The 23,473-nt window shown below is 48.7% G+C and overlaps 2 protein-coding genes and 1 long non-coding RNA gene across 5 annotated transcripts in view; 2 read left to right on the top strand and 1 right to left on the bottom strand.

The window, feature by feature from the left end:
• ANKRD11 (ankyrin repeat domain 11) overlaps positions 1-8,847 on the bottom strand; it is a 157,745-nt gene extending 148,898 nt beyond the window's left edge. For both annotated transcript variants that reach the window (XM_042797622.1, XM_042797623.1), the window contains exon 1: positions 8,587-8,847. The gene's annotated coding sequence lies outside the window, so the exon portion shown is untranslated. The remainder of the gene's footprint in view (positions 1-8,586) is intronic.
• A 349-nt stretch (positions 8,848-9,196) lies between these two features.
• LOC122153898 lies at positions 9,197-13,124 on the top strand. 2 transcript variants are annotated; one of them, XR_006165742.1, is made up of 3 exons: positions 9,197-9,465; positions 10,022-10,080; positions 12,892-13,124. It is a non-coding gene; the product is annotated as an uncharacterized LOC122153898 (long non-coding RNA). The 2 variants fall into 2 exon arrangements; XR_006165741.1 differs by lacking the exon at positions 12,892-13,124 and adding an exon at positions 10,730-12,301.
• A 3,917-nt stretch (positions 13,125-17,041) lies between these two features.
• The window catches only part of LOC122153874 (paraplegin-like), a 9,689-nt gene continuing 3,257 nt past the window's right edge, over positions 17,042-23,473 (top strand). The window contains exons 1-3 of the mRNA XM_042797329.1: positions 17,042-17,769; positions 19,195-19,297; positions 20,636-20,725. Coding sequence (XP_042653263.1) covers positions 17,659-17,769; positions 19,195-19,297; positions 20,636-20,725 — 304 coding nt within the window. The 5' untranslated portion in view covers positions 17,042-17,658. The remainder of the gene's footprint in view (positions 17,770-19,194; positions 19,298-20,635; positions 20,726-23,473) is intronic.

Raw genomic sequence — 23,473 nt, forward strand, 5'->3', positions numbered from 1 at the left:
GGACGGCTCCTTAAGACAAAGATTGGAAGAGCTGATCTAACCAGAGACAATAGGTGGTGACGGTGATGCAGGAGAGGTAACGAGCTACTAGTGGTAAGCACAACAGGCATACAACAGCAGACCCAGGCTGCCAGCACCCCAAACCCTCACCCCTGGCAGAAGTCTCCATGACCTCGGATCCTTCACCTCACAGCGCTACTGCAGCTGCACTCCATCTTCAAGCGCTTTCTCCCACCATACAAAAATAAGGCCCAGATCTCGAGAGGGAGATGAAGATGCAGGATGATTTCAGAGAAAAAGGAGAAAGGCAGGAACAGACGGGAGGGAACATCAAAAGGCAGACAGGCTAAAATTAGAGACAAGACTCCTGGATGAGGAGGACCAAGGCGAGAGCAGAGCGCCAAGCAGAACCTCCATCAGATGAGGCTCCCGGGAAGGGGGAGGGACAGACAGAAGGGAGAAGAAATATTATGGTGGGTGAAGTAGGGGAAGCTAACAGACAGAACAGACTGCAGAAGTAAATTCAGCATTTTAAGACTACAACCTGTAGCTTTCTAAGGAGCACTACTCAGCACACCAGGGAAAGCCACAAAGTCGACTTCTCTGATCTCCTCTCCTCTGGATCAGGGCTAACTCAAATGCAATTCAGCTCTTGCCACAGAACAAGTTTAACACCCGGTACCAGTGCTGATCACAGGGGAAGGCAACTTAATTCGCCACCATCACCTGTGACAGAGAGCAGCTCTGAGTAATGCAGGGCACCCCAGATCCCGGTCACAGAGAGCCAGAAGATGGAGAGCAAAGAGATCCGAGACCAGGACAGTCATCGCACAGTACCCCAACGTGTGCCGAGAGACAGGCAACAGTGAGGAAGGAAACTAGAGAAAACACAGCCGTTATCAGCTATGCTAATTTTCACAACTAGCATATACTCACACGTCCTTTCTGAGTTGATAGGACAAGAAACCACACAAGTTGAAACAAAAGAGTCAACGTTCAAGGAGAATGGGTTTTCATCTTCAAACCTGGATGGAGCATTCAACTCCTGAACTGCTCAGAAAGGTAACATTCTACACACAAAATACCCAGGCTTGCTCATTACAGACCCACAATCTAGTTCGGATAAATGTCTCTGTGCCTAGCTGCAAGATGAAACCAAGGAGACAGCTAGCTATGGGAAGCAGCCAAACACTGTAACTAGAGCACCAGCTCACCCAGTGGTATTTAAACAACCACAGCACAGCCATGAGCAGGATGTTTGTTTCCCACACACACACACACACCCCCTTCCTCACATCTACCTATATCTCTTCCCAGCATCGGCACGGCTAATCTCATCCATCTATCTAAAGGTGTAACTATAGCAGTACTTTATAAATAGGCTTACATCTTCAGTCCATCCAAGACCTGACGCAACAGAAGTACGACAGTCAGTGCAGCAAGCGGTGTGTGTTGTTACGACAACACTGACATTTCACAATCTGCAACAGCCATCACTCTCCATAACGTGGAAAACACCAGACCGAAAGTGTAAAGTCTACCCAAAAGATTACTGCTTTCCACAGGATACGGTCACTGCCACAGCCAGCAGGATATCAGATCTGTTACCTCCTCCCTGCAGAAGGCAGCTATCAGGAGACCATTCCCAACAGAGAACTTCTTGGAACTTTATCTTGGTTCCTCCTGGACCTAACCGGCCTGCTGAAAACCCAGCTACTTACTAGTAATTCGGAGCTCCTGGTACAACTTGTTTACACAGAGCAGGTCATAGGATAGGCTGGAAGGTGTAAGCAGGATATAGTTTTTATGGCTCTGAACTCCTGCCCAGATAAGCCGATAACGTTCTGCGCTCAGGGGGAAGGGAGCACTTTCAAGTGTGCTTTATTTAAAATGAAGATGCACCGTGAACTGCAGCTAAGCATTTTCTACTTAATAATGAAGTTTCCATTCACCTTATTTTCCTTTAAAGCTATTTAATGTATTTTTTTCAGGAGTTCCTAATTACACATACTTTCATTACACACCAAGATATTCAGAACAGCACAGTACTTTCAAAACCTAGCTCTTCTGCCTCTCACCGCGCAGGCTGCCAAGCCTTCAGGGACAGGCTGCCTCTGGATTGTGGTGAATTCTGTAGAGGGTAACATCTCCCTTCTTTGCCATGCCTGTGATACAATTTTAGCAGCTTTATGCTGCTCTAAAGGTAAATTATTTTAGACCTTTTCTATACTCAAAGCAGTCAGTCTTAAAAAAAAAAATAAAATTACAGAGCCAGCTTCCTTGGGTGTTTGCTTCCCCTCCCTCCCCCCCGATTACCCACAGCCTTTTAACCACCCCCACCACGACACCCCCAGTCACTGATGTCCTCAGCTGAGGGCCTGAAGCCTACCACTCAAACAGGGACCACCTGAGCATTCTTCTCCAAGCAAAGCCAATACAATGTAAGAGGAAAGGAGATGCTTTCTCACTGTTCATGTGAGAAAAACATCGGCTCCCTCAGTACATAGCTGAGACAAAGCTTCTTTTACACATACTAAAAAGTTTTCTACTCTTCCCATTTTCAAAGTCTGCAAATTTTGTTGCTACAGAAGACACAGGCGTCATTATAGTCACACATGAACCCAGCACCAGCACGAACACTCTTGCACTTCACAGCAGAATTAATTTCAATGTTTCCACAAAATATGGAATGTTGCAACCTTTGGTTTACTAATACAAACACAATATACAATCAATAGCCTGCTCCTGCCACTGCAGTAATTTACAGTGGAAGATTTATTTTAAACATACTCATTGGATAAGTTCAGGTTTTTTAGAGGCAGGGGAAGAAAGGCTGCCTACAGATTTTTAGAGGATAAATAATTCAATGCATGAATGCCAAGGGCAGTACTGCACATATCCATATGGCAGGGACAATGCAGACAGTAATATATGCTTCACATCACCACCCTGACAGTGCCTTCAACCCTGACCTAGAAAAAAACCATCACTTTCTTCTGGCTACAACAGCTAATTCACTCTCCGACATTGCTACCCCACAACGCTACGGACTACCTCACGGCTTTTTGTTTACTTTGGGGTAGCGCCTTCCAATTCCTCGGCCTCCGCAGACTGTGATTTCAGCCTCCCTTCACAGCAGCTACGCGGCAACGAGTCGAGCAACTTACTCGCGTGATGAACTTCAGAAAATTAAAATTAACTAGAAGAGACTCAACTTTCAGAAGCCCTCTTGAGGAGCTCACGCCTTTTCACTACCAAAACTGGAAGGGGCAGGAGAACCCAGGGCGGTTTCTCATGGGTGAGGCCTGGCAAGACACCGGCGGTGCCCCGAGGAGAGCAGGCACCCACCGTCCTGCTCCGCGGACACGGGAGCACCAAGGCTGCAACAGGGCAGGGGAGGGAAGAGGCTGCTCGCCGGGGAAACCCCCCCCTTCCCCTCCTCTCCTCTCCTCCACCGCCCTCATGGCCAGCAAGCCTGCGGTTGCGCTCGTTCCACGCTCCCAAAATTAACTGTACAGACACCACCCTGACCTACTGTCTTACTTTGGTGGCGATTTGATAATTTCTCTACATCCTACAGTTTGGGGAAAATATGAAAGAATCAAGAGGAAGAACTTTGGAGCCCAAAATACCCTACATAATTAACTGCACCTTCTAACAGGATTATTTCCCTTCCTGACCCCAATTACTCCTTCAGTTTATTAAAGAGAACTCGTATACGTAGAAACGTTAACACCCTGAAAAGTCACATAAACAGAAAAAAGTCTGAGGGCACCATTATAAACAGAGTTAATGGAACTCAGTGATTGGAAATGGATCTTGAAAGCTGTCAGATCAAAGCAAGATCTTTCTCGTGTAAGGACTGCATTACCCTTGGAGCCACAGAGCTAATACCATCTATAAAAATATTTTGCTCAAATAAGTTAAGAACAGCAGCGTTTCATCTGTCAAAAGGTGCAAGGCTTTTATGGGATTAACCATTCCACATACAGCATAAAAATTAGAACAGATTTTTAAAAGCCCTCAACTCAGCTGATGGAGACTACACAGACCAACGTGTGTGCCTGCTTTCTTCACACACGCTACATGCTGAACAGATTTTTCACTGCTATTAGCATTTAAGCTTCTTTTTATTTTTTTTTATACACTTGTAAAGGATTACAAATTGGCATCACCTATAACTAGCCGCAGATGAAGCTAGCACCACCACCCAGACTCAGACAAATGAAGATTTTTAAGTATCCAACAGCTGCATGAGAACATACACCAGAAAACACCAGGTCTCACACGGGAAAGGCTGAAAATTCCAGGTACAGTCAAATACACTCAAAAAGAGCCTCCGGACCATGGGTGCTGACAGTTTCCTCCACGCTTCCCAGCAGGATACCAGCGACAGCATTTTGCCCAAGCATACTTTACCAGGGCTCTAGCTGCACAAACCCATACTGTTTAGGATGCTTGTGATCTCAAATCATTGACTACACAAGCTTTCCTTTAATATTTAGGCAAGTATTTTTTTTATGACCATGCATCAGTGGCATACAAATTACATAACACTTGGCTGAGGATCCTAGTGCTCTGCACCCTCAGAAAAAGCAGCTCTGTGCTGCTCATCTCTCTTGCAGGAAAAAGAAAATATTTAAAAGCCGCATACAGATCATTCCTGTAAAGTGTCGTGCAGACTGTTTTAAATTAGATGGGGTAAAAATATACAAGAGGTTATCACGAAACACTAAAATCTTTGCTATGGAGACACCAGCTTCTCTCCACAGCCTTTTACAACTGAAATCCACACAATTCTCACTTGCGATGGAGGTAGCAGACAAGCCACCTTTACTACAGCCTCATCAAGGGAAATGCTATTCGAACAACAACCACCATGTAAATATTTCCAAGTATTATTTGCTTTGCTCTACAGAAAAGCAGTACCTGCCACTACTTGCTGTGTATCTACCACCATTAAATCTTAATACTGAGGAAGAATTTCAAACCATGAGGCAGACTGTCGAGCCTGAAATTCAGGTACTCGGCATGGAGAGAGGAAGAGGGGCGAACCTCGTAAGAAAGCTGGCACTCGGTAATTTTACACAATGTAATTAACCAGCGCCAGTCCTGTGCATTTCCTTCCCTTGGAGAAGGATTTCTTCACCGAGTAATTAGACCGTCCCAGTTAAGACTCGAGTCGCCACAGAACGTATTTTCCCTAAAACAGAGCCACATGCACACTTAGAGAAAATTCAAGCACTCCTTCAAAAAAAAAAAAAAATACTGCCATTTCCTCACAGTAACTTAAAGCTCTTCCTCATTTTTGCCTTAGTCACCGCATGGACCTAAAACTAATAGAAACTAATACCACCACTGGGGGAGCCCCCAGAATCCTGGTTTTATACCCCTGCTTGAGACACCTCATTATTATAGAGTACTGCCACCTTTTAATGTATAGAAAAGCAGGAGGTAAAAAAAAAAAAAAAAATCTTAGTACTTCAAACACATGTCCAAAAGCCACAACATAAAGACAAAGAGTACAGATTAAACGCTGTAAAGATATACTTGTCAGGAACCTTCCTTTGAAGTATCTGCAGGAAACACTGTCATCACGCAGCCATGTTACAATTACACAGTTAAAATAATCACCACCAGTTGTAAGTAGTCCATCTGGTTTACTGAAAAGGGAACACTGCTGGTACAGTATTGATTAACACGACTAGTCTTCACTGACCCTAGAGAAATACATTTGTCTGCTCTACTGAACAGCAGAAAAACACTGCACGACACCATGACACACTCCGTTTTGTTTGGGAGCATTTTTGGGGACTTAGTCAATTAAAGCGTAAGTAGAAAATGAAATAATCTTAACAGGTTGCCTACCACACACAAAGGAAGAAATGAAGTCTAGAGCTTTGCTGGAGGGTTTTTTGGTTTTGTTATTTGAGTTTTCTTCCCCCACCCAAAAACAACACTCACACTGGACAATCTGTATGTTTAAGTCTGAGAAAATGATATTACAACAGCACAAAAACAAAAAGCAGCACCAAAAAAAAAAAAAAAAAATCAATTCACCCTGAGCCACGTTTTTATGAAACAGAGATGCAGACAAGCGTTCATTTTTAAAAGCAGAAGCAGAAGTGAACAGTGAAACCAATTGTGAAACACGAAACTTAACATCTACAGTTTCCAGCCTGTCAAAGCAGCTAACGCTTAAGTGACCAGGGCTTCTGTAATCACTATTCAGAACAGAAATAAATAAGAAAATAGTTGGGAACTGATGAAGTTGGAGGGTAGAATTCTAATGGCTCGTATGCTCTCCAAACTCCAATGTGTTGTTCGCTGCATGGGCAACTCAGCCTGCTGGGAATTTCACAAACCAAACCCTCTGCGCTTACTCAGACGAGTCTGGAGGTGATGCAAGTCCCAGCTAGCCTCACAACACAGGTTCACAGCAAACTCTGATGAAGCCCAGACCGCCCTTCTCCAGGGAGGACGCAGACAAGATGTGCCCTGGCAAGTTTTATACCTTCCTGCGCTACCTCCCTTTAGGACTGACAAGTTCTCCCAGAAGCAAAGAGACCCAGAGCATCTCTTCATTGAAAAAGCTGAGCTCCGCAAACCCCAGACACACCTAAGAGCAGCCGCCAGGACCGACAGGGTAGCGCAGTCGAGGCTCTGCTTTGGGGACAGACACACGGAAGCCGTGAGGGTGACTGTGCCTTGGGAGCAGCTCCACCAGAGCCCCGAGCGTGCACCCACGCGGACACAGACCACCCCTCCAAGCGAGATCTTCCACCGACGGAGCGCTTCCCACAGAAAGAAAACAGGTCACGCAGCTTCAGGGCGACGCTTCAGAGGCTTAACGAAACCAGGTGCCTAAGAGTTTCCCTGCCCAGACAGAGAAGTCAGCATAGGTCTCGCTCAACACTGCATTTTAAAGCCTCCTACCACACGCCATCACAACCATTTAAAAGTGCTCCAACACGCACCTTTAATCTGCCCAGTAAATCCATTTTGTAAAAACGCCAACTTTTTCAAGCTAATCAAGGCAAATATTTAGTTCCTAGTAGAGCACACACAAAAGAATGTATCAATGCCATTTGAAAACACGCGAGAGTTAATCTCCTTTTCCTTCTCCATGACTCCATGGAGTGTTTTTTTTTTCCCCCCAGAAAAAGGAAATAATTGGAGTGAGTCTATAAAAATGTTCCATTTTATGCACAAACCAGAAAAAATGAAAAATACGTTTAATTCCAAGTTCCTTAAATTTATATAAATTTCAAGAAAGCATACAGCCGCTACAAAGCTTAACATTCACAAAACGTCTTCAGCTAAGTATCTTTGCCTACACAGCGCTGGGGGGAAAAAAAAAAAAGTCTACACCAAATTTCAGAAGCCATCTCAGGAGGGGATTTTGCTTCAAGAGCTGCCTGGAATGTGTTTGCTGCCTATAGGACCATGTCCCCAGTGGTAAGAAAGGACTTTGTGTACAAAACCAGGAGGGGGGGAGGAACCCTTTCCTGCAACTGGATATCAAAACAGATCTCCAAGCTTAAGAGTAGAAACCAATCCCTACACACACCGACTCCTGGGCCTCAATGAACAGGCCGATTTTCAATCCGCACGCACACCCCCCTCGCAGGACAGCTGCTCTCTCTGGGAAAGGGCAGAGGGCATCAAGGGCTCAGCTCATCCCGGCTCCCTTCGAGGCCAGGGGTGGGGGAGAGCGGCGATTTGCCTTTCTAAACATGCAATCAATCTATCGGACTGGGGGAGGTTAATTCTGGACTGCAGAAGTGCAGCTGTTTTGGGTTGGGATTTTTTTTTTTTTCCCTTCCTCCCCCCCCCTTTGCTAAGGGGCAAAGGTGTCGAGCAGCCCCTCCCCGCCACACAAAGGCTTCTCCGAGGAGAAAAATACCAAGCAATTTAAAGATTAAACTGGAAAATAAATAAATAAGCGCAGATCAGCCAGGCTGGCTGGCGGCAGCTCGGTTCAGCTCCATCCTCTGCGCACACACACGCAGGGCTAACGCCTACCCAGGGATGATGAAATGGGAAACGGAAATTACCATTTCAGACAACTTTTGGTATTGTTCCTCCCCGCACAGCGTTCACCCCAAAATGCGGGCTCCCCTCCTGCCTCCCCCAACCACCACCGCACCTCCGCACGCTGCCGCGTCCCCGTCCCAAAAAAAAAAAAAAAAAAAAAAAAAGCTGGATTGGGGGGGGGGGGGGTGTAGGAGGACCACGACCTCAACGCAGCACCCCGTGTCCCTCCCACCCCCCAAAAGCCTCCGCACCCCTCATTTACCAGCCCCCGCACTCTCCACGGCTCCCCCCCACCCTCCCCACATATTAACCCCACACACACCCCAGCCAGCCCCCTCCCTCCCCTTGCTCCCCCCACCAGCCCCTCTCCCCTTCCAGCACCCCCCGCTTCTCCCTCTCCCCCAGCCGTTCCTCACCCCAAACAGCCCCTAACCTCCACACACACACCCCCCACACCCCAAATCTCCACAGACTCTCCTCACTTTTCGCTTCCACCCCTCAACCCGACGCCGTATTCCCCCCCCCCTTCTCTCCTCGCCGCCCCCTTACCGGCGCTCCGGGCTCAGCGGGCCGAGGGCAGCCTCGCGGGGGAGCGAGGCCTGCGGCTCCGCCGCATAGAGGAAGCGGCGGGGGAAAGGGAGGGAAGGGGGGAAAAGGGGGGGGGGGGGAAGGGAAGAGGGGGGGGTGCTGCGGCGGCACTAACGGAGGGGGCGCGGGCAGTGGCGGCGGCGCGTGCCGGCCGCGCGCTCCATGGCCCCGCCGCGCTCGGCCTCGGCCCCTCGGCTCGCAGCGCTGCCGCCCGCCCGCTCGCCGCACCACCGAGAGACGCCGCCGCTCATTGGCCCGCCGCGTCGGCGCGCCCCATTGGTTCGGGGCGCGGACCCAGCGTCGGCGCGCTGACGTGAAAAAAAAAGCGGGGGGGGGGGGGGGGGGGAAGGAATGGGGAGGGGGGAGGAACGGGGAACGACGGGAGGACGAGAGGCGGGGCCTAGCAACGGCGATCGCTTATTGGCCGACGTCGCCCACCGGCGCGGCAGATCATTGGTGGGTTTTTTCAGGGGTCGTGAGCGTGGCGGCGGCTTCCGGGGCGGGGCCAGCGCGGAGGGCGCCGAGCACCGGGGTGGCCCCGGGATTCCGTTTCGCTTCCCCCCCGGTACTACCGAGCGGCTGTGCGGGGTTTGGCCCGTGTCCCGCCCCGGTACAGCGCTTGGCTGGTCACCTTACCGGCACCGTCTCCCTTCCGTCCGTCCGTTCCCTCCCCCCCGGAGCATTCCCGTTGCTCAATCCCGTTTCCCTCAGCCCACCGCAGCCCCCCCGCCGCTTCCCCTTGTGCCACTGGGGACTCCCCGGTGCCGCTCGGTCGAGAGGTCGGTGACCGGTGCCTTGGCTGTTGGTCACTTGCGCACCGAAACTCGGCGGCGAGGCTGGGTGGGTGCCCGTCTGCTCCCGGGGTGCTGGGTTCCGCGGGTCGGGGTGGGCGCCGGGGCACGGTAAGCGGCCCGTTACTGTGCTGCCTGTCGGGAGGCACCGGGCATCGGCTCGCTGTTACAATCCCGCCGCTACCCGGGCGTTCTAACAGCGCGGCATCCCCACCTTCGCGGTTGGGGGCCGAATCCCTTCACGACGTTCTCATTTAAAAGTTCTCGATGCCGAACGCTCTGCTGCTGCCTTCAGAAGAGGCCGTGGCAGTGAGAAGCCCCCCTTGGAAGTTATCGACAGAAACCCTGGTTTCTGTGTCGGGTGGCCCACTGACACCCCGGTTGGAGCGGAGGGCGCGGGGCCGGGGTTAGCGCAGCCCCCGGGGCGAGCTCCACTGGACAGCGAGGGCACATCAACACTGGCTGCGCTCCCTCTCAGCCCTGGGACACGTCTCCTGCTCCTCACCGGGCTGTGTTGGTTTATCCCTGTTTGGGTTTTTTTTTTTGATCCTTTCAAGTGTTGATTCCACAATACCGAGAGGCTTTTGCGCTGTTTTTATTTACAGGATCTCTTCTAAACAACCAAACCCTTGGCTCTCCAGATGAGGATGGTCACTCTTGCCGGGTAAGCCTCCTGCCTTTGTCCCACGGGGGTTGTGGAAGCAGCAGGAGTAAAGGCGCGTGTGAGGCTCCGTTCTTGTACTTGACACTGCTGGTGTCTGTCCTTCTGTCCGGCTGCGGCGGTGCCTTGAGCCCGGCGAGGCGGTGGGATTTCCTGAGAGCCACTGTGTTCCCACCCGTTACATTTGTGCTCTCCCAGCACTAAGGTAACTCCAAAAATACGAGTAGATCCTGTTACCCAAATGCAGCTGCTCGTGCCTGAGCTCAGCACAGTCCTGCAGAACGGGAATGCTTGTTGTGTATCTGTATTTTGTACTACACATCTAGTGCCAGGGTCCCTTCAGGTCATCAAGGTAAACCAAATGCTGCGGTATCCCCCAGGGAAGAATCCTGTTTATGGAGTGGATCTTCACAGCAAGTACAAAATGGGGACACTGCGTGGCTCCCCACCCAGCCCAGGTGGCTGAGGTGCCCGGCTGTGGGTGGCAGCCGCCTGCACAGCTGCGTCACTGCGTTTTGTTTTGGTTGATGAGGATGGGGAACCCTTGAGGCAGCAGCTCCACCAGTGACCTCATCAGTAATGGTTCTGGTTTTTTAACCCCCTCTTCCAGGAGCATGACCCATAACTGTGATTGCTTTTTTGGCATTTGCAGTTCCACTTCGAGTCACACATTTGGCAGCCTTAAGGATTGTTTTCAAGTGCTGAGGATGCCAGTAGTCCCCCAGGAAGAAAAATCTCTTTGCTGGGCTTGGTAGTGATGAAGGAGTGGCTCAGGAGCACGTGTCCGACTTCACTGTTAAATAACAGCATGAGAGAGATTTATTCTGAGCCTGTTAAGCTGGTCCTGTGTTCTACTTAAGCTTAGTCTTTTTATCCCTACCCATCTTCCTCTTCCATAAGACCTACTAAACCAGTCAAAAGAAAGGTTGTTGGGGGTTTTTTGTCCTCCCTTCCATTAGGCTTCTTGTCATACCCCACTGAAAACACTGCAAATAAATGTTTGCCTCTCTGGTGCCTCTGAGTGAGTAGACGAGAGGGGAAATATGTTCTGTCATTTCCTAAATATAGTTGGCTGTAACGGCTTCCTTGACGGCCTTGAATGTCATCCAGGTCAAAGATAACAGTGCTGGGGAGGAAGTTAAATCCTTTCTGTGTCATCCTGACCTTCTTCTATTTGAACACAACAGCATGGACTATCAACCTATTTCAGGGAGGGACATTAAAAGTGCTTGGTGAAAGAAAGCTAACAGCGGGAGTGAGGGGGGAGTGATTTCAGTTGGGGGCTGTTCTGCTGGTTTTTTAGGCGAGACCGCTGTGATGAGGAAGTTTAACCTGCTTGGTTTTGTTACCCTGGCATGGCTTTTGCTCCTTGCAACTTAATTGCAATACTTAAGAAGAAAAAAAATAAACTATAGTTAATTGTTGAGCACCTTTATCCTTCACTAAAGGTTGTGAGCTCACGGATCCTAAAATAAAACAAATACTCTGGCGCTGAGGAAAGAGAACATTGCGTGAGGGCAGAGAAATTAGGCCACTTGGGGAATGTGCTTCCAGGCCTATTTCTATCTGTCACAGCAAACTGAAAGGACGCTAACTTCGGGGAGAGGGCTCTGTGACCCTTTGGTCCTTGCTCTGTTACTCCTTCCCTTTGTAACTTTGGAGGTGGCACTCGCATCAGCCGCTCACCTGCTTTTGCAAGCCATGGGTAACCATATTCATCTCACTACTTCAGCTGAGCCCCCTCGAAGCTCTCTAGCAACTGCCTCGTGATGGAAGGAGCCATTATGTCAGCCATAAGGGCAAAAATACCTGGTCTGTGTTAATGTGGGTGCAGTTCTCTGCTGATTCAGCTCCTATCACGATGTAAAGATGGGAATCTATTTTTAATAGATTAGGTAATGTGTGATTTGTGACTACTACAGTCACACACCAGGGTAAATCCTGTGTGACCAGTCAAGTGCCAACACCAAAGAGGCCAAGAGAATCAAACTTCAGAAGAATTTTGATTAGAAGAACCTTTACTTTAAGCTTGGCTCATGTTTTAATTAATGTCATCTATTAACATTTTGAAGAGAGATAGTTTTGGCAAACAAAGCAGTCATTTAGAAAGGCAGCCATTTGGAAAGCCAGCAAGGAGTACAGCTGATGCTCTTGGTACTGCAGCAGAAACCTCTCTGACTCTGCACACAATCTTGATTTTCCTTAAATAAAACTACTTTCAAGCCATCCTTGTTTGGTTTTTTGTTAAAGGACAAGCTCCAACTTGAAACAAGCCCTTCTGCTTGTGATGCCATTAAGAAATAAAAGCCTAAGCTTTCATCCAAGGTGGTTGTTCACAGCTCTATGACATGTGATTAAACAATAAGGCTAAACTAATGCTCACTCGTACCAAAATCAGCATTCTTCTGAAAGTTTAACTCTTCGATGCAGCCCACTGTGTAATGAGCTGAGTTGCAGCATTAGCCCAGCGAAGCACCAGGACCACATGCTGGGGCCCAGGACAGGAGGAGCCAGCGAACTGGGAGCTGATTTAACTCCTGAGCTACACTGTGCCTTTGCGCTGCGCAGGCAGCAGTATTTTTGGACTCCTCAGAGCTCTGTGGATAGTAAATCTATTTACGTGGTTCCCTGCAGGACCTTATGCCTACACAAATAGTAAGTCTGTGGAGCTTTAGGCCTCCTGCATCCCTAGAGGATGCTGCTTTCTGAGAGTAGGGGTCCCCTGCTGCTGCGTAAATGCCTTGTATTGATGTTCTAGGCGTGAACTCATGACAATCCTGTTCTAATTACTGTTTTTATGATTCCTAATGACAGGCTTCAGGTTTCTCGTCTGCTTATGGATTTCAGGGGTGTGGAGTGACAGTTGCTCGCTTGGAGCTTACTGACCTCCTCCAGTCTGTGGGGTTTGGAGATGACTTCAGCCACCTCCCGCACACAGATGGGTTCCTGGGCTTCTCCTGAGCTGTGCAGGCTTCAGCAGCTCTCCAGGGAGTGCACTCCCATGGAGCAATCTGCTCATTCGTGGCCTTCAAGTCACAAACAAGCAATTTCCCCCTCCAGCTCTACCCCTGCGAGCTAAGCGGAGGGGTACCCATGTCACTCTGTCAGAGCGTTGCTCCTTCTCGCCTGCGTTCACTTTGCTTTTCTAGCGATTCGTAAGCTGTGACTGGCAGACGGTTCAGTCGCTGCTGCTGTATGGCTGATTCCCTGTGATCCCCTGCCTGTGGCCATCTGTCACCTACCTATCTTAAACTCTCTGGTTTTAGAGGTGACTCAAAGATAAAAGTTTGTACCCCAGCACTGTGTCCCAGTTATGCCTTAAGCCTGTTGGCTGCCTCGCCGTGGGGTGGGGGTGCCTTCCTGGCCCCCAGGGAGGAGCAGTTTACGTGCCATGAGTCAAGAGGAGCAGGTCGGGAAGCGGGGCTGGCAATGGCAACAGGAAGCACTGGAACTTGCAGTGATCCCAAGCTGTTCCTGGAGGAATAGGTGTGATGATTTTGGGCTGGCTCATAGAAAAAGGCTGTCTGCCGAACCGATTTTTCCCCGGTGAGGAGTTTCACTGTGCTTGAGGGACGTGTGGTCTTTCAAGCACGTCCTTTGTTCCTGAGCCTAAGGCTTTCGTGGATACTTGGCCTTGCTGTGCTGGAAGGTAGCACCTATCCCTTGACCTTGACTTGTCATCTGCAAAGAAGTAATCTAAAAAAAAAACAGCTGGTATGTGACAGAGATGCACGCTGCTGAAGGGTGCTGGAACGCGCTGGGGGCCTCCTAGCCAGCACCAAGCTGTGCATTTTTGTCCTGCCACAGAAGAGTCCTGGCTTACACTGTTGGGTGGGTAACAGCAATTTTTCATCTTTTAAATGAAAGTCTGAATTTACCTTCTAGCAGCTTCAGCTCTACATTTAATCCTTTGATTCATTATTGATGTGAAGTCTGTGGATGGTGCGGTGGCCACCTGACTCCAGGTATCCGTTCACTCAGCTGGCACAATGCTGTGTTGAAATTACTCTGAGCTAAGCTGAGGGGGGTGATGACATCCTGCAAGGAGCTTCCTGAGGCTTGGGGGGCAGGAGCAAGGGTGCCAAGGCTGTCTTACGGGGATCATCGAAACAGGAGATGGGAGTTCTCAGAGGAAGCAGAGCTGAGGGCTGTGTTGGCTGTAGAAACTGATTTCTCTTGGCCCGAAAAACAGAAGATGGGGCTGCTAATGCTGCTTCCTGTTCCTAACCTGCTCAGGAGATAAACCAGGGATTTCAGACTCCAATCCATCACCTTCCCCCAGTAGTAAATACACGTGGCATTACTGAGTGATGTCATGGCTGGAGCACATCCCAGCAAGGCCAAGCCTGGATCAGGTTATATCTGTCTTCTCAGAATATTGGCTTACTCCCAAAGGAGCATATTGCCAGTCCAAGGGCAGTGACTGAAGCCACCTTTCCCAAGGTCATCTCTCGCACACACAGAGAGGACAGCACTCGCTTCCGCGTACGCAGCGCAGCCCGAGCCGCCCACGCCATGGCGGCTGCTGGCTGCACGTAGGGCAAAGCCTCTCGGTTCTCCTTTCTGGCATCACTTTGTGTTGGCACCAGCGAGGCAAAGATCCCCAGCCCTCCTTCCTGGTGCTTCATCATCTGGTTGCCTTTGAAGCACAGTACGAAAGGAGGAATAGGAATCACGTCAACCCCAGCTACACGGTGCGTCTGTAAATAAGCAGTCCTCATAGTTCCGTAGGGTTTTGTCACATCGAGGCTTGCATCTGCTGACTGGGAGCATCACAGGGAGAGCCCAGCTGCCCTACAGACCCGAAATGCTGCTTGTTTCAGTCGGTGAGCCCACCCAGACTCAGCTGGGTGGTCGTCTGTGCTGGAGTTTGGACCCATTCGGCTTTCATTGCCCTCCATCGTTAAATGGGTGCACATTTCTCTCCACTGAAGCTGGAGCAAAGCTGTAAGGCAGGCATAATGAAACCCATTTGGGTCTCTCTCAGGTCAGCCCGGCAAGTCAGTAAACTCCTGTCTAAGCAAACTGCACTGCTTCGCTTCTGATCGGGCTGCAATTCTATTTAAACGATGCAACTCTTTAAAAATAGATCAGGCCTAATTAGCAACAGATCTGATCAGAAAATGGAGGGAAGCGAGGTGTGACATCCCTTGAGTGAGGCAGAGGTAGGGATGTGTGTGGTGCTGGTACGCTGCAGGGGTGGGGGGCACTGGGGGACCCCACAGCCCCTTGGTTCCTGGTGCACTTTGCTGTATCCTGTGTTTCACCCCAGGAAACCCCGCACTTCTCTGCTCTGTGCCTAAGGTGGAGGGAGCCTCCCCCATCAGTCAGCACTTCTAAACAAGCAGTTTCCTCCTCCAAACACAGCTGGAGTGCAAATAACCCCTTGCCACGGATCTCTCTGCCAGATGGGTGAAGGTGTGACGCTCGTCTCTGTGACAGCCACCCACCCAAGCAGGGTGTCGTGCACGGGCTGGCACGGAGCAGAGGGCTTGTGCTCTGCCCATGTTTGTGCTGAGCTGGAACTTTCTCTGCTGTCCTTCCCTGGCCTAGTGACTTCGGGCCACCGCAGCTCCCACCCCACCTCTAGCTTTGTGCGCGCCCGTGTCAGACCTGGGCTCCTTGCAGCCTCGAAGGAGCCAGCACTGGGTTTTGCAGCCTCCAGCCTTGGCCAGACACAGGACAGAGATTCCTCCCCAGGCAGAGGAGGCGCAGGTAATCCTCCCTCTTTACAGACAGGGAGCTTGCCAGAAGAGCCCCCGTGGCCAGTGTGGAGTGGAGGTAGGTAGCCATGCAGGCCACACAGCATCTCCCCGCGCAGCTCGGCCTGTCCGGCCACGCCAGGTGGGATCCGTGGGGTGGAGGAGCCGCTGGTGCCTCCCCAGCGGCTGTCACATCCCCAGTGCAACACTGCAAGCTATGACCAGCCAATATGGATTAATTGCAACCAGTTTAATTGTGTGTCTGTAAATTAAGCTCTTTGACGATTAAGCCAGCGATACAAAGAGACTTCCAGGAGTGAGGAGGACATTAGCATGCTAATAGACCTTGCTGGTAGAAGGTTTACTTAGACACATCCCAGGGGGCAGATGACAATTAAAATCCTAAGAGACTCTTCTAGAAAGAGGATGCTAATTCAGACCTGCTGGGAAGGGAGATAATTATTACTATTTTATGTAGTCCTGCAACCACCCACTCAAGAATGCCTGAGATACTTTAGGACAGGTGAGCTGGGAGAACTAACAATAGTGACGATACCTAAAAGTTGCCCTGGAGCCACCTCAAGGGAGAGACATGGACAGGAGAGGGGGACAAAAAGCTGCAGAAACCATCCTGGTCAGCAAGATAGGAAAGAAGAAACATGACTTCTTGAAGGCACATCAAAGGAAGCAGGCAAGAGAGATCAGGCCCGGCAAACAGAATGTTCACTTCAGTAGGGCAAAAAGGGTCTAACTGTGGCAGGAGGAAGGTGATGTTCACTCTGAAGTACCTACCCGCCCCAAAGAAATACTCAGAAGAGGACATCGAGCCCACCCACTCTGCTGTGCACTAGTGCAAAATAGGAAGAGATTACACAAGATTTAGGATCAGGGGCTTAAAATACAATGACCTTCGTGGTATCTGTACATAGGGAACTTAACACCACCCATAACCTTGACACGTGCTGCTGTAATGCTTGAGGGGGGTTTCCACCACTATTAGAACCACACACGTGCACTAACAGAACAGTTTAAAAAAGACTTATCAGTCATGTTGTAGCTTGGCTACTGTGAGTTGTCAAACACCTTGTAATGGTTTTTCCCCAGAAGATAGATCACGGGAGCCAACTATCCTGTCTGACAAAGAGCAAACATATAAATGTCTATACTTTTGTTCACTCATTTTACTTCAGAGAATACCAGTTAACCCATCACACTCAGCTGCAGATACTAAAGGCTGTTTTCCATCGGGGCTAATTCATACCTTGAGCTATCAGAAGGGGAGTCTTCTTCAGCAACAGCTGCAAAGGGATCTGGCTTCTTTCCTCTCTGTTGAATCTAAGATTGCAGCGGTTGTTTCTTTCTTCTTTTCCCAGCCATTACAATTATGTAGGACGTGACACTAAGAGCAATAAAAACCCCAGAGCGGGGCTAGTTGTGTACTCACACCACCAGACTCTGCGCTGCCAGCTTCCCTAGCGCCAACTCTCCCTGAGGCGATGCTGGGTGGCTGCAGCCACTTGCCTGCTCCCCCTGGGTGTTTGATCTCCTCCTGCCTAAATCTGTTGCGGGGGGAGGCCTGGCCGAGGCCGGGCTGGGGCCTGGCCTAAGCTGGGCGGCCGGGGCTCGCCGTTACCGCGGTAACGGTGCAGGCCAGCCCAGCAGCCCCCGCGCGGCCGGCCGCCATCTTGAGGCATGGCAGCCGCGGCGGCCGCCGGCCCGTTTCCAAGATGGCCGCTCGCTCTTCACCGAGGACTTCCGTCCCCGCCGAGGCCCTCCGGCTCCCGGGAGCGGTTCTCCGGTGCGGTTCTCCCCTCAGCGCTCGCTAGCTGCCGCCCGCTCCTCGGAGGTTTCCAGGCAAAGCGGGACAGGCTGGCGGGTCATGGCGCTGCTGTTGCTCCGGGGACGCTGCGGCTGCTGGCGGCTGCCCGCCCCGGCCTGGGCCCGCCTGCGGCCCGGTAGCGGCGCCCTCGGCGCGGGACGCGGCCTGCAGGTAACGGGGCGGCGGGGGATGGAGCACCCCGGTGTCGCCGCCACACGGAGCCCCTCTCGCCTCTTCAGTCACCTTCCCGGGCCGGCCCCGCCGGTTGACCGGCGCCGCTGCCCCCCGCCGAAGGCACTGTCCCCCCGGGGATGGCCCGGCCCGGCGGGGGGCCTTCCCCGCGGGACCGGGAGCACCGGGGAAGAGGGAGCTGGGTCAGCGCTCGCGGTTTTGTGTTTAAACGGGCTCCCGCTTCGAGGCAGCTTTCCTTGGGAGGTTTTCCAGGTTAGGTCATCGCAAGGGCCCATCATTTCGGTGCAATGTAGCAACAGCTTGGGGGGGAAATACCCTATGAAGAGAACACCTAGGCCGTCATAAGCAAGGAAACGTTAATTAAAGGTATTCTTCTAACTTTATTCCTGCTGACTGTTTGTGTCTCTTGTGATATAAGCACCCACCACGTTGGTGGGTGCTACAGATGTATTTTCCCCATTTTGCTGTGCTGCTGGTATCGCAGGGCTTGCCAACACAGCCGTTAGTGTAGAAGGCAAGGTTCTTGTTTAAGCGAGGCCTCCAACATGATTTAAGACTTTTTTTTGTGTGTTTTTCTGCAGCCCAGTGAAAAAGCACTGGCAGTCCAAGTAGGCAATGGAGGAAGAACAATTGTGGGACAGCCTTGTGAGACATGCCAGGTTTTTGTGTGATCAGTTTAAACTAGTCTAAGCTGTTCTGTTCTATAAAGCATTGATCCCAAGAGGTTACCCTCTCAGGCCAGCACAAGCTGTTGTGTTGCTGCCCAGCAAACCAGAAAAAAAGGGTGAGGGATTCCAGCCTAGCCTGTGTCCCTGTCTGGTTTGCTGCACAGAAATTTGTGCCTGTGCAGTAGAAGGGGGGTGAGACAGGGATCCCACGTTGGAGAAGGGACAAGACTTGTGTTCAATGAGAATATTAGTAAACGTTAGTTCAAATGCTGCGAACTTGCCTTTAAGTGTGAACATCAACTGCAGGATGCCTGCTGAATTACCATGGGGAAATAGCTGCGTTGTCCGTACTGCCATGCAGCAGGGTTACAAAGTAGTAGTCCTTAAGATTCCCTGTTGTGGGAGGGTGTCTGCATTTTAAGAGCTGACTTCCAACATATCTTTAGAATGAAGAACAGAAATACAAGGAGGAAAAAGATACAGTTTTCAAGTGTTTTGAGTATATGTTTCTATTTGTACACATGCTTTCTTTAAACTGGGTTATAAACAGCATCTTCAAAGTCACATGGTAAGTACACAGCACAGCCAGGAATAATATTTAGGTCTCCCAGCTGCTGGTCTTGCAGCATACCCACAGTATTTTCATATTTAGAAATCTTAGTTTCACTGCATACAGGAAGGTTGAGCAGTCAATACTTTTCCAATAGCTGTCTTTTTTCTATATCTTCTTCCTCAGAGCCTTCTGTCACAAACGCTTTCCCCCACACGTCAAGGCCTCGGTGGAATCCTGGTGAAGCAACACATCATTCGAGATCCAGTCAGGCTTTGGAATCTCTTAGGTGAGTCCCAAAGAGCAACTGTAAAGGTGGAGGAGGGAAGAGGTTTTATTTAGTAAGAGTATTGACTTTTCCTTACCTTCACTGCCTGCAGTCTTGAAACTGAAATAAAGCTATTCTATTCTTGGCTTTGGGAGCTGTGTGCGTTTTGCAAGGGTTCTAGGTTTTTGTTTGATGACAGGGATGAACAATGGGATCTTTCCCCAAGGAACTCGGCATGATTAAGCAAGCACTTGAGTCATTAGACCTAAAAGCTAATTTTAAAACTGCAGATTTTAAAGTAGAGAATCTTTCTCTGCCTCATTAGCAAAGCCTAAGACAAAATCGTCATTCACCTGTGTCAGAAATTACATCATATGACCCTGCTGAAAGCCTTGCATGGGAACAAGTTGAAAGTATATGTTAGAAAATGTTATTTGAATTCTTGGAGCAAAACCACAGAAAGGTAAAACAAAAGCAATTATTCGTCTCACTACCCTCTTCAAATTTGGGAATAAGAGTTTGCTGATGCCTTTGAGGTTTTAATAAAACTGGTCCTGGCTATTCTGGCCAATGTGAGCCTGGTGAGCATGGGCAGCTTTACCTTTGAGAGGGTGGCTTGGGTTTTTTTTAAGTTAAAGTAAAAATATATGTATAATCTTTCAAATGGCAGTGAATCTTCTAGCGGAACTAGCAGGGGGCAAGCAGTCCAGTTTCTGGGTTTACTCTTTTCTTCATGAAAATGACCATAGGAAATTGAAGCTGCTGTCTTCGAGTCAGTTTTCCTTCTGAATTTTTTGCGTTTTCCTGGCAAAAAGTTATTTCGCTTATTGTTTTGTAGCAGCAACCGTGAGTCTTACTGTTTGTAGCCTTACTTTCTTGGCTTTTATTAGAATATCCTAACAGCATTTACTGAGAAACCTGCATTTAACTCTAGCATATACATTTCCTTTCATAAGCCTTTACATTTCCTAGTGTGAGGCTGCTCTTAACTGACCATACCAGTGTTATCTGTGGTTTTATGCCTTGGGAAATGTGTACGTGTTTCAATGCTGAAGACGTTTCTCCCAATTATTTTCTTTGCCACATTAAAATCATCTCTGAACAAAGCCATATTTTGATTGGGTTGTCAAAAATATATATTACATAAGGAAACTGAAGGGGTCTGTCCCTCCCATTACTGCGCTGGCGAGGCTGTCCCGTTTCCTTGGCACATGAATGAAGCTATGTGCTTTGGGTGCATGTGGGTCTTAGCTTTCTCTGCGTTTGGAGCTCACATGTATTTCTGCCATCCTCAGTCCTCCTCTCTCACTGTCTCCTGAGGTCTTCTGGTAGTAACTACTTAACTCTGCTTGCCTGCAGGTAGCACTTACTATTTTACTACTTCAAGTTCTCAGGGGAGTAACCAGAAGAATGGAGGATTCAAAAAGAAATCTCCGCAGGAGGAGGAGGGTATGTATGTGCCAAAAAGATACTGAATGAAGCAAACGGGGTGTGTGTGAGCAGTGAGGGTAGACAGCGTGGAAGATGAACCTTAATGCTTCTGTCTCTGGGCACTGTAAACCTGTACCTGTAACTTAGCACCTCTACAAGCCTACGGCTCAGACCAAGTGTGAAGGTGTGTATTGGCTTAGGTGATGGAATATTAGGATTTAAGGCAGATCATGGAACTGATTTTGTGCTACTTTACATCTTGTGCAAATAACATCATTGATGTTTGCCTGAGGTTTGCTGCTTTGCAAAGGGGAATGGCAGTATTAACTGAGTTTTGGTTTGGAGGTTTCATTATAGAGCGTTTTGTCTTAATAAACTTGTATTAACTAAGTTTAGTTCTTTAAGCTGGATAATGTGTTTTTTTCCTTATATTTTGTTTACCTTCACTGTGGACGAGTCCCTGTTTCTAGTGATTTACAGAGCTCAAAGTTAGAAATAGATTCCTTAAAGAGTTCTTAGCTGTGTTACTAATGGCACTGGCTCAGAATTAGTCTTTTTTTTTTTCTTTTTTAACATCAGTCTGCCTAGATACTGGTTTTTGCATGTCTTATACTGCCTGAGCCCCAGGCATCCTGCTGTATAGGGCTTTCTGAAAATGAGTTTTATTTCACTAAATGTGTTCTGGAACCTAGGGATTTACGTGGTATGCCAGATTATGCCGAGCAGAGGAATGCCCTCTCTACCTTAAGCTTAAGGGAGTGAGGAATTTAATGACACTAATGGGGGTTGGGGGTGCAGGGAAATATCTCTAGTGTACTGGACAAAAACCTTGTGTAACTTCTGATGGACAGTGTTCTGATCCTTGTAGGAGGCACTGTTATCTTCCACCAGTAGATTTTCACCAAACATTTTTCAAATATGTGTAGATTTGTGGGTATCCCTTCAAGTCTTGGTATTGTTGTCAACTTTCTGCTATTTGTAGATTGGCAACAGCTGCATTCCATTTAAAAAGTGTAATTTGACTCTTCCACTTCTGTAAAGAAAATTCTTTGCTTGTTTATGAGTACGTGCCTCCCAAGAACTGAAGTGCATGTGAAGATTTTTCTAGGCCCTGCATAAGGCGCATTTTCAGACTCTGGTGTAGATTTTCAGCTGTGAAGTCCCACTGCTGATAGCATGTCCTGTATCTACTGGCCTGGTGGGGCAGTTAGAGAAAGGTGTCAGAAGTGGCCCAGGTGGAGGTCTCATTCTTCTGTCTTGTCAGTACAGCTTGCAGAAGCATTAGAAACCTGGGCGTTTTCTTCAGTTGATGACATTAGTTGATGCTTGCAAGGGCTGGTGCTGTCTTGAGTGAGTTTGTGGATGCGTGCTGCCTGTTTCCTGGACCTTTGAGAGAGGGGTAAGGCTCCAGACCTTTGTACTGCGAGTTGGAAGGTACTTAGCATCATGCTTAAGTCACACAAATTATAATACAATTTTATGAATTATAGCATAAACTTTTACCTAGGTATCATCAAATAATGTAATAGCTGGGCTTTTCCTTTGTGCTTAAACATAATGGCTGAATCCTCTTGGGCTAACTAACTTTTGAAGTCAAAGCAGCTGCTGCTTACTCTTAGCCTGACTTGTGTCACTGCAGTCCTCTTTAAGGCAAGAGCAGTGGCTTTGCCTGTTTGATCCATTTAACTGGGTTGAAGTCTTCAATGGGACGTGAGTGCGAGTATTGTGGAGTCCTTGTTAGGGAAGTCAGAGCTTAGAGGTTGGGGCCCTGAGTGTTTGCAAGACCACACAGGGTGACTGCGAGCACAACGCCTTGAAGAAGTATTGTAGCTGTTAAAATTAGTAAACAGTAACATGCTGTGTTCGGTGGCCTCTTTTCTCCTGTGATTAATGGATAGCTTGACTTTGGGAGGCGGCGTGCTACCCCATGTCTCCAGGGGAATACTTGTCTCTGAAGTAATTATTAACAAGAACTCTTCAGACTGTCACTGCAGCCCTTGCAAGATTTTAATCGGAGAGTTCAGATTTGGGGTTAATGGCAAATCATTGCTTCATGGAGGCTTTTTGAGACTAAAAAGCTGGGAAGTACTCCCACAGCTGTTGCTTGCAAGAGTCACGTCCAGTTACTGGTTCTCATTTACCGAATATTGTGAGGTAGGTTATGGTACAGTATGAACGTTGTACTGTAAAGATAGTCACACTTTACAGAAGCTTAGAAATAGATTGATTTTGTCCTTAATTAAACGCAGAGTAGAGGAGAGCTTTGCATTGCCTTCTAGCTTTCTAGAAATGGTGTTTTTTTCTGAAATTATTCAGCTGTAGATTAAAGGTCCTAGACAAGTCTAATTCCTAGAAACTGGAGAAGTTGTTTGTGTCAAGATATCTAATGGCCAGCTTTTACCCTGTGGCGATCTTTTTGTGATCATATCCTCAGTTGCCTGTGGTTTAGAATGTATTATATGTGTCCTCACTTTGTCTGAAATTCAATACAGAAAAGTGCTTTAGCAGTAGCTGACTGACATCTCCAAGGAACATGCATAGCTATAGATGAACTTTCTTTCTGTCTGTACTCACTTTCTAGAGTAGTTTCTTTTATCTGTAGAATCTTTTTGTTTAGAACTTGCTTAGCTTTTCAGGATCTTGCCCAGACTAAGGCCTCTCTCATACTATATTTTAATTTTCTTTAATAAGACTATAGTGGATGTCATCCTGCAGCTTTGTGATGAATTGGTTCATTGTAATAAAGCTGGATCTAGCAGATAGCAG

Source organism: Tyto alba, unplaced genomic scaffold (assembly GCF_018691265.1).
Source record: "Tyto alba isolate M040663 unplaced genomic scaffold, T.alba_DEE_v4.0 Super-Scaffold_26, whole genome shotgun sequence".
Taxonomy (NCBI): Eukaryota; Metazoa; Chordata; class Aves; order Strigiformes; family Tytonidae; genus Tyto; species Tyto alba.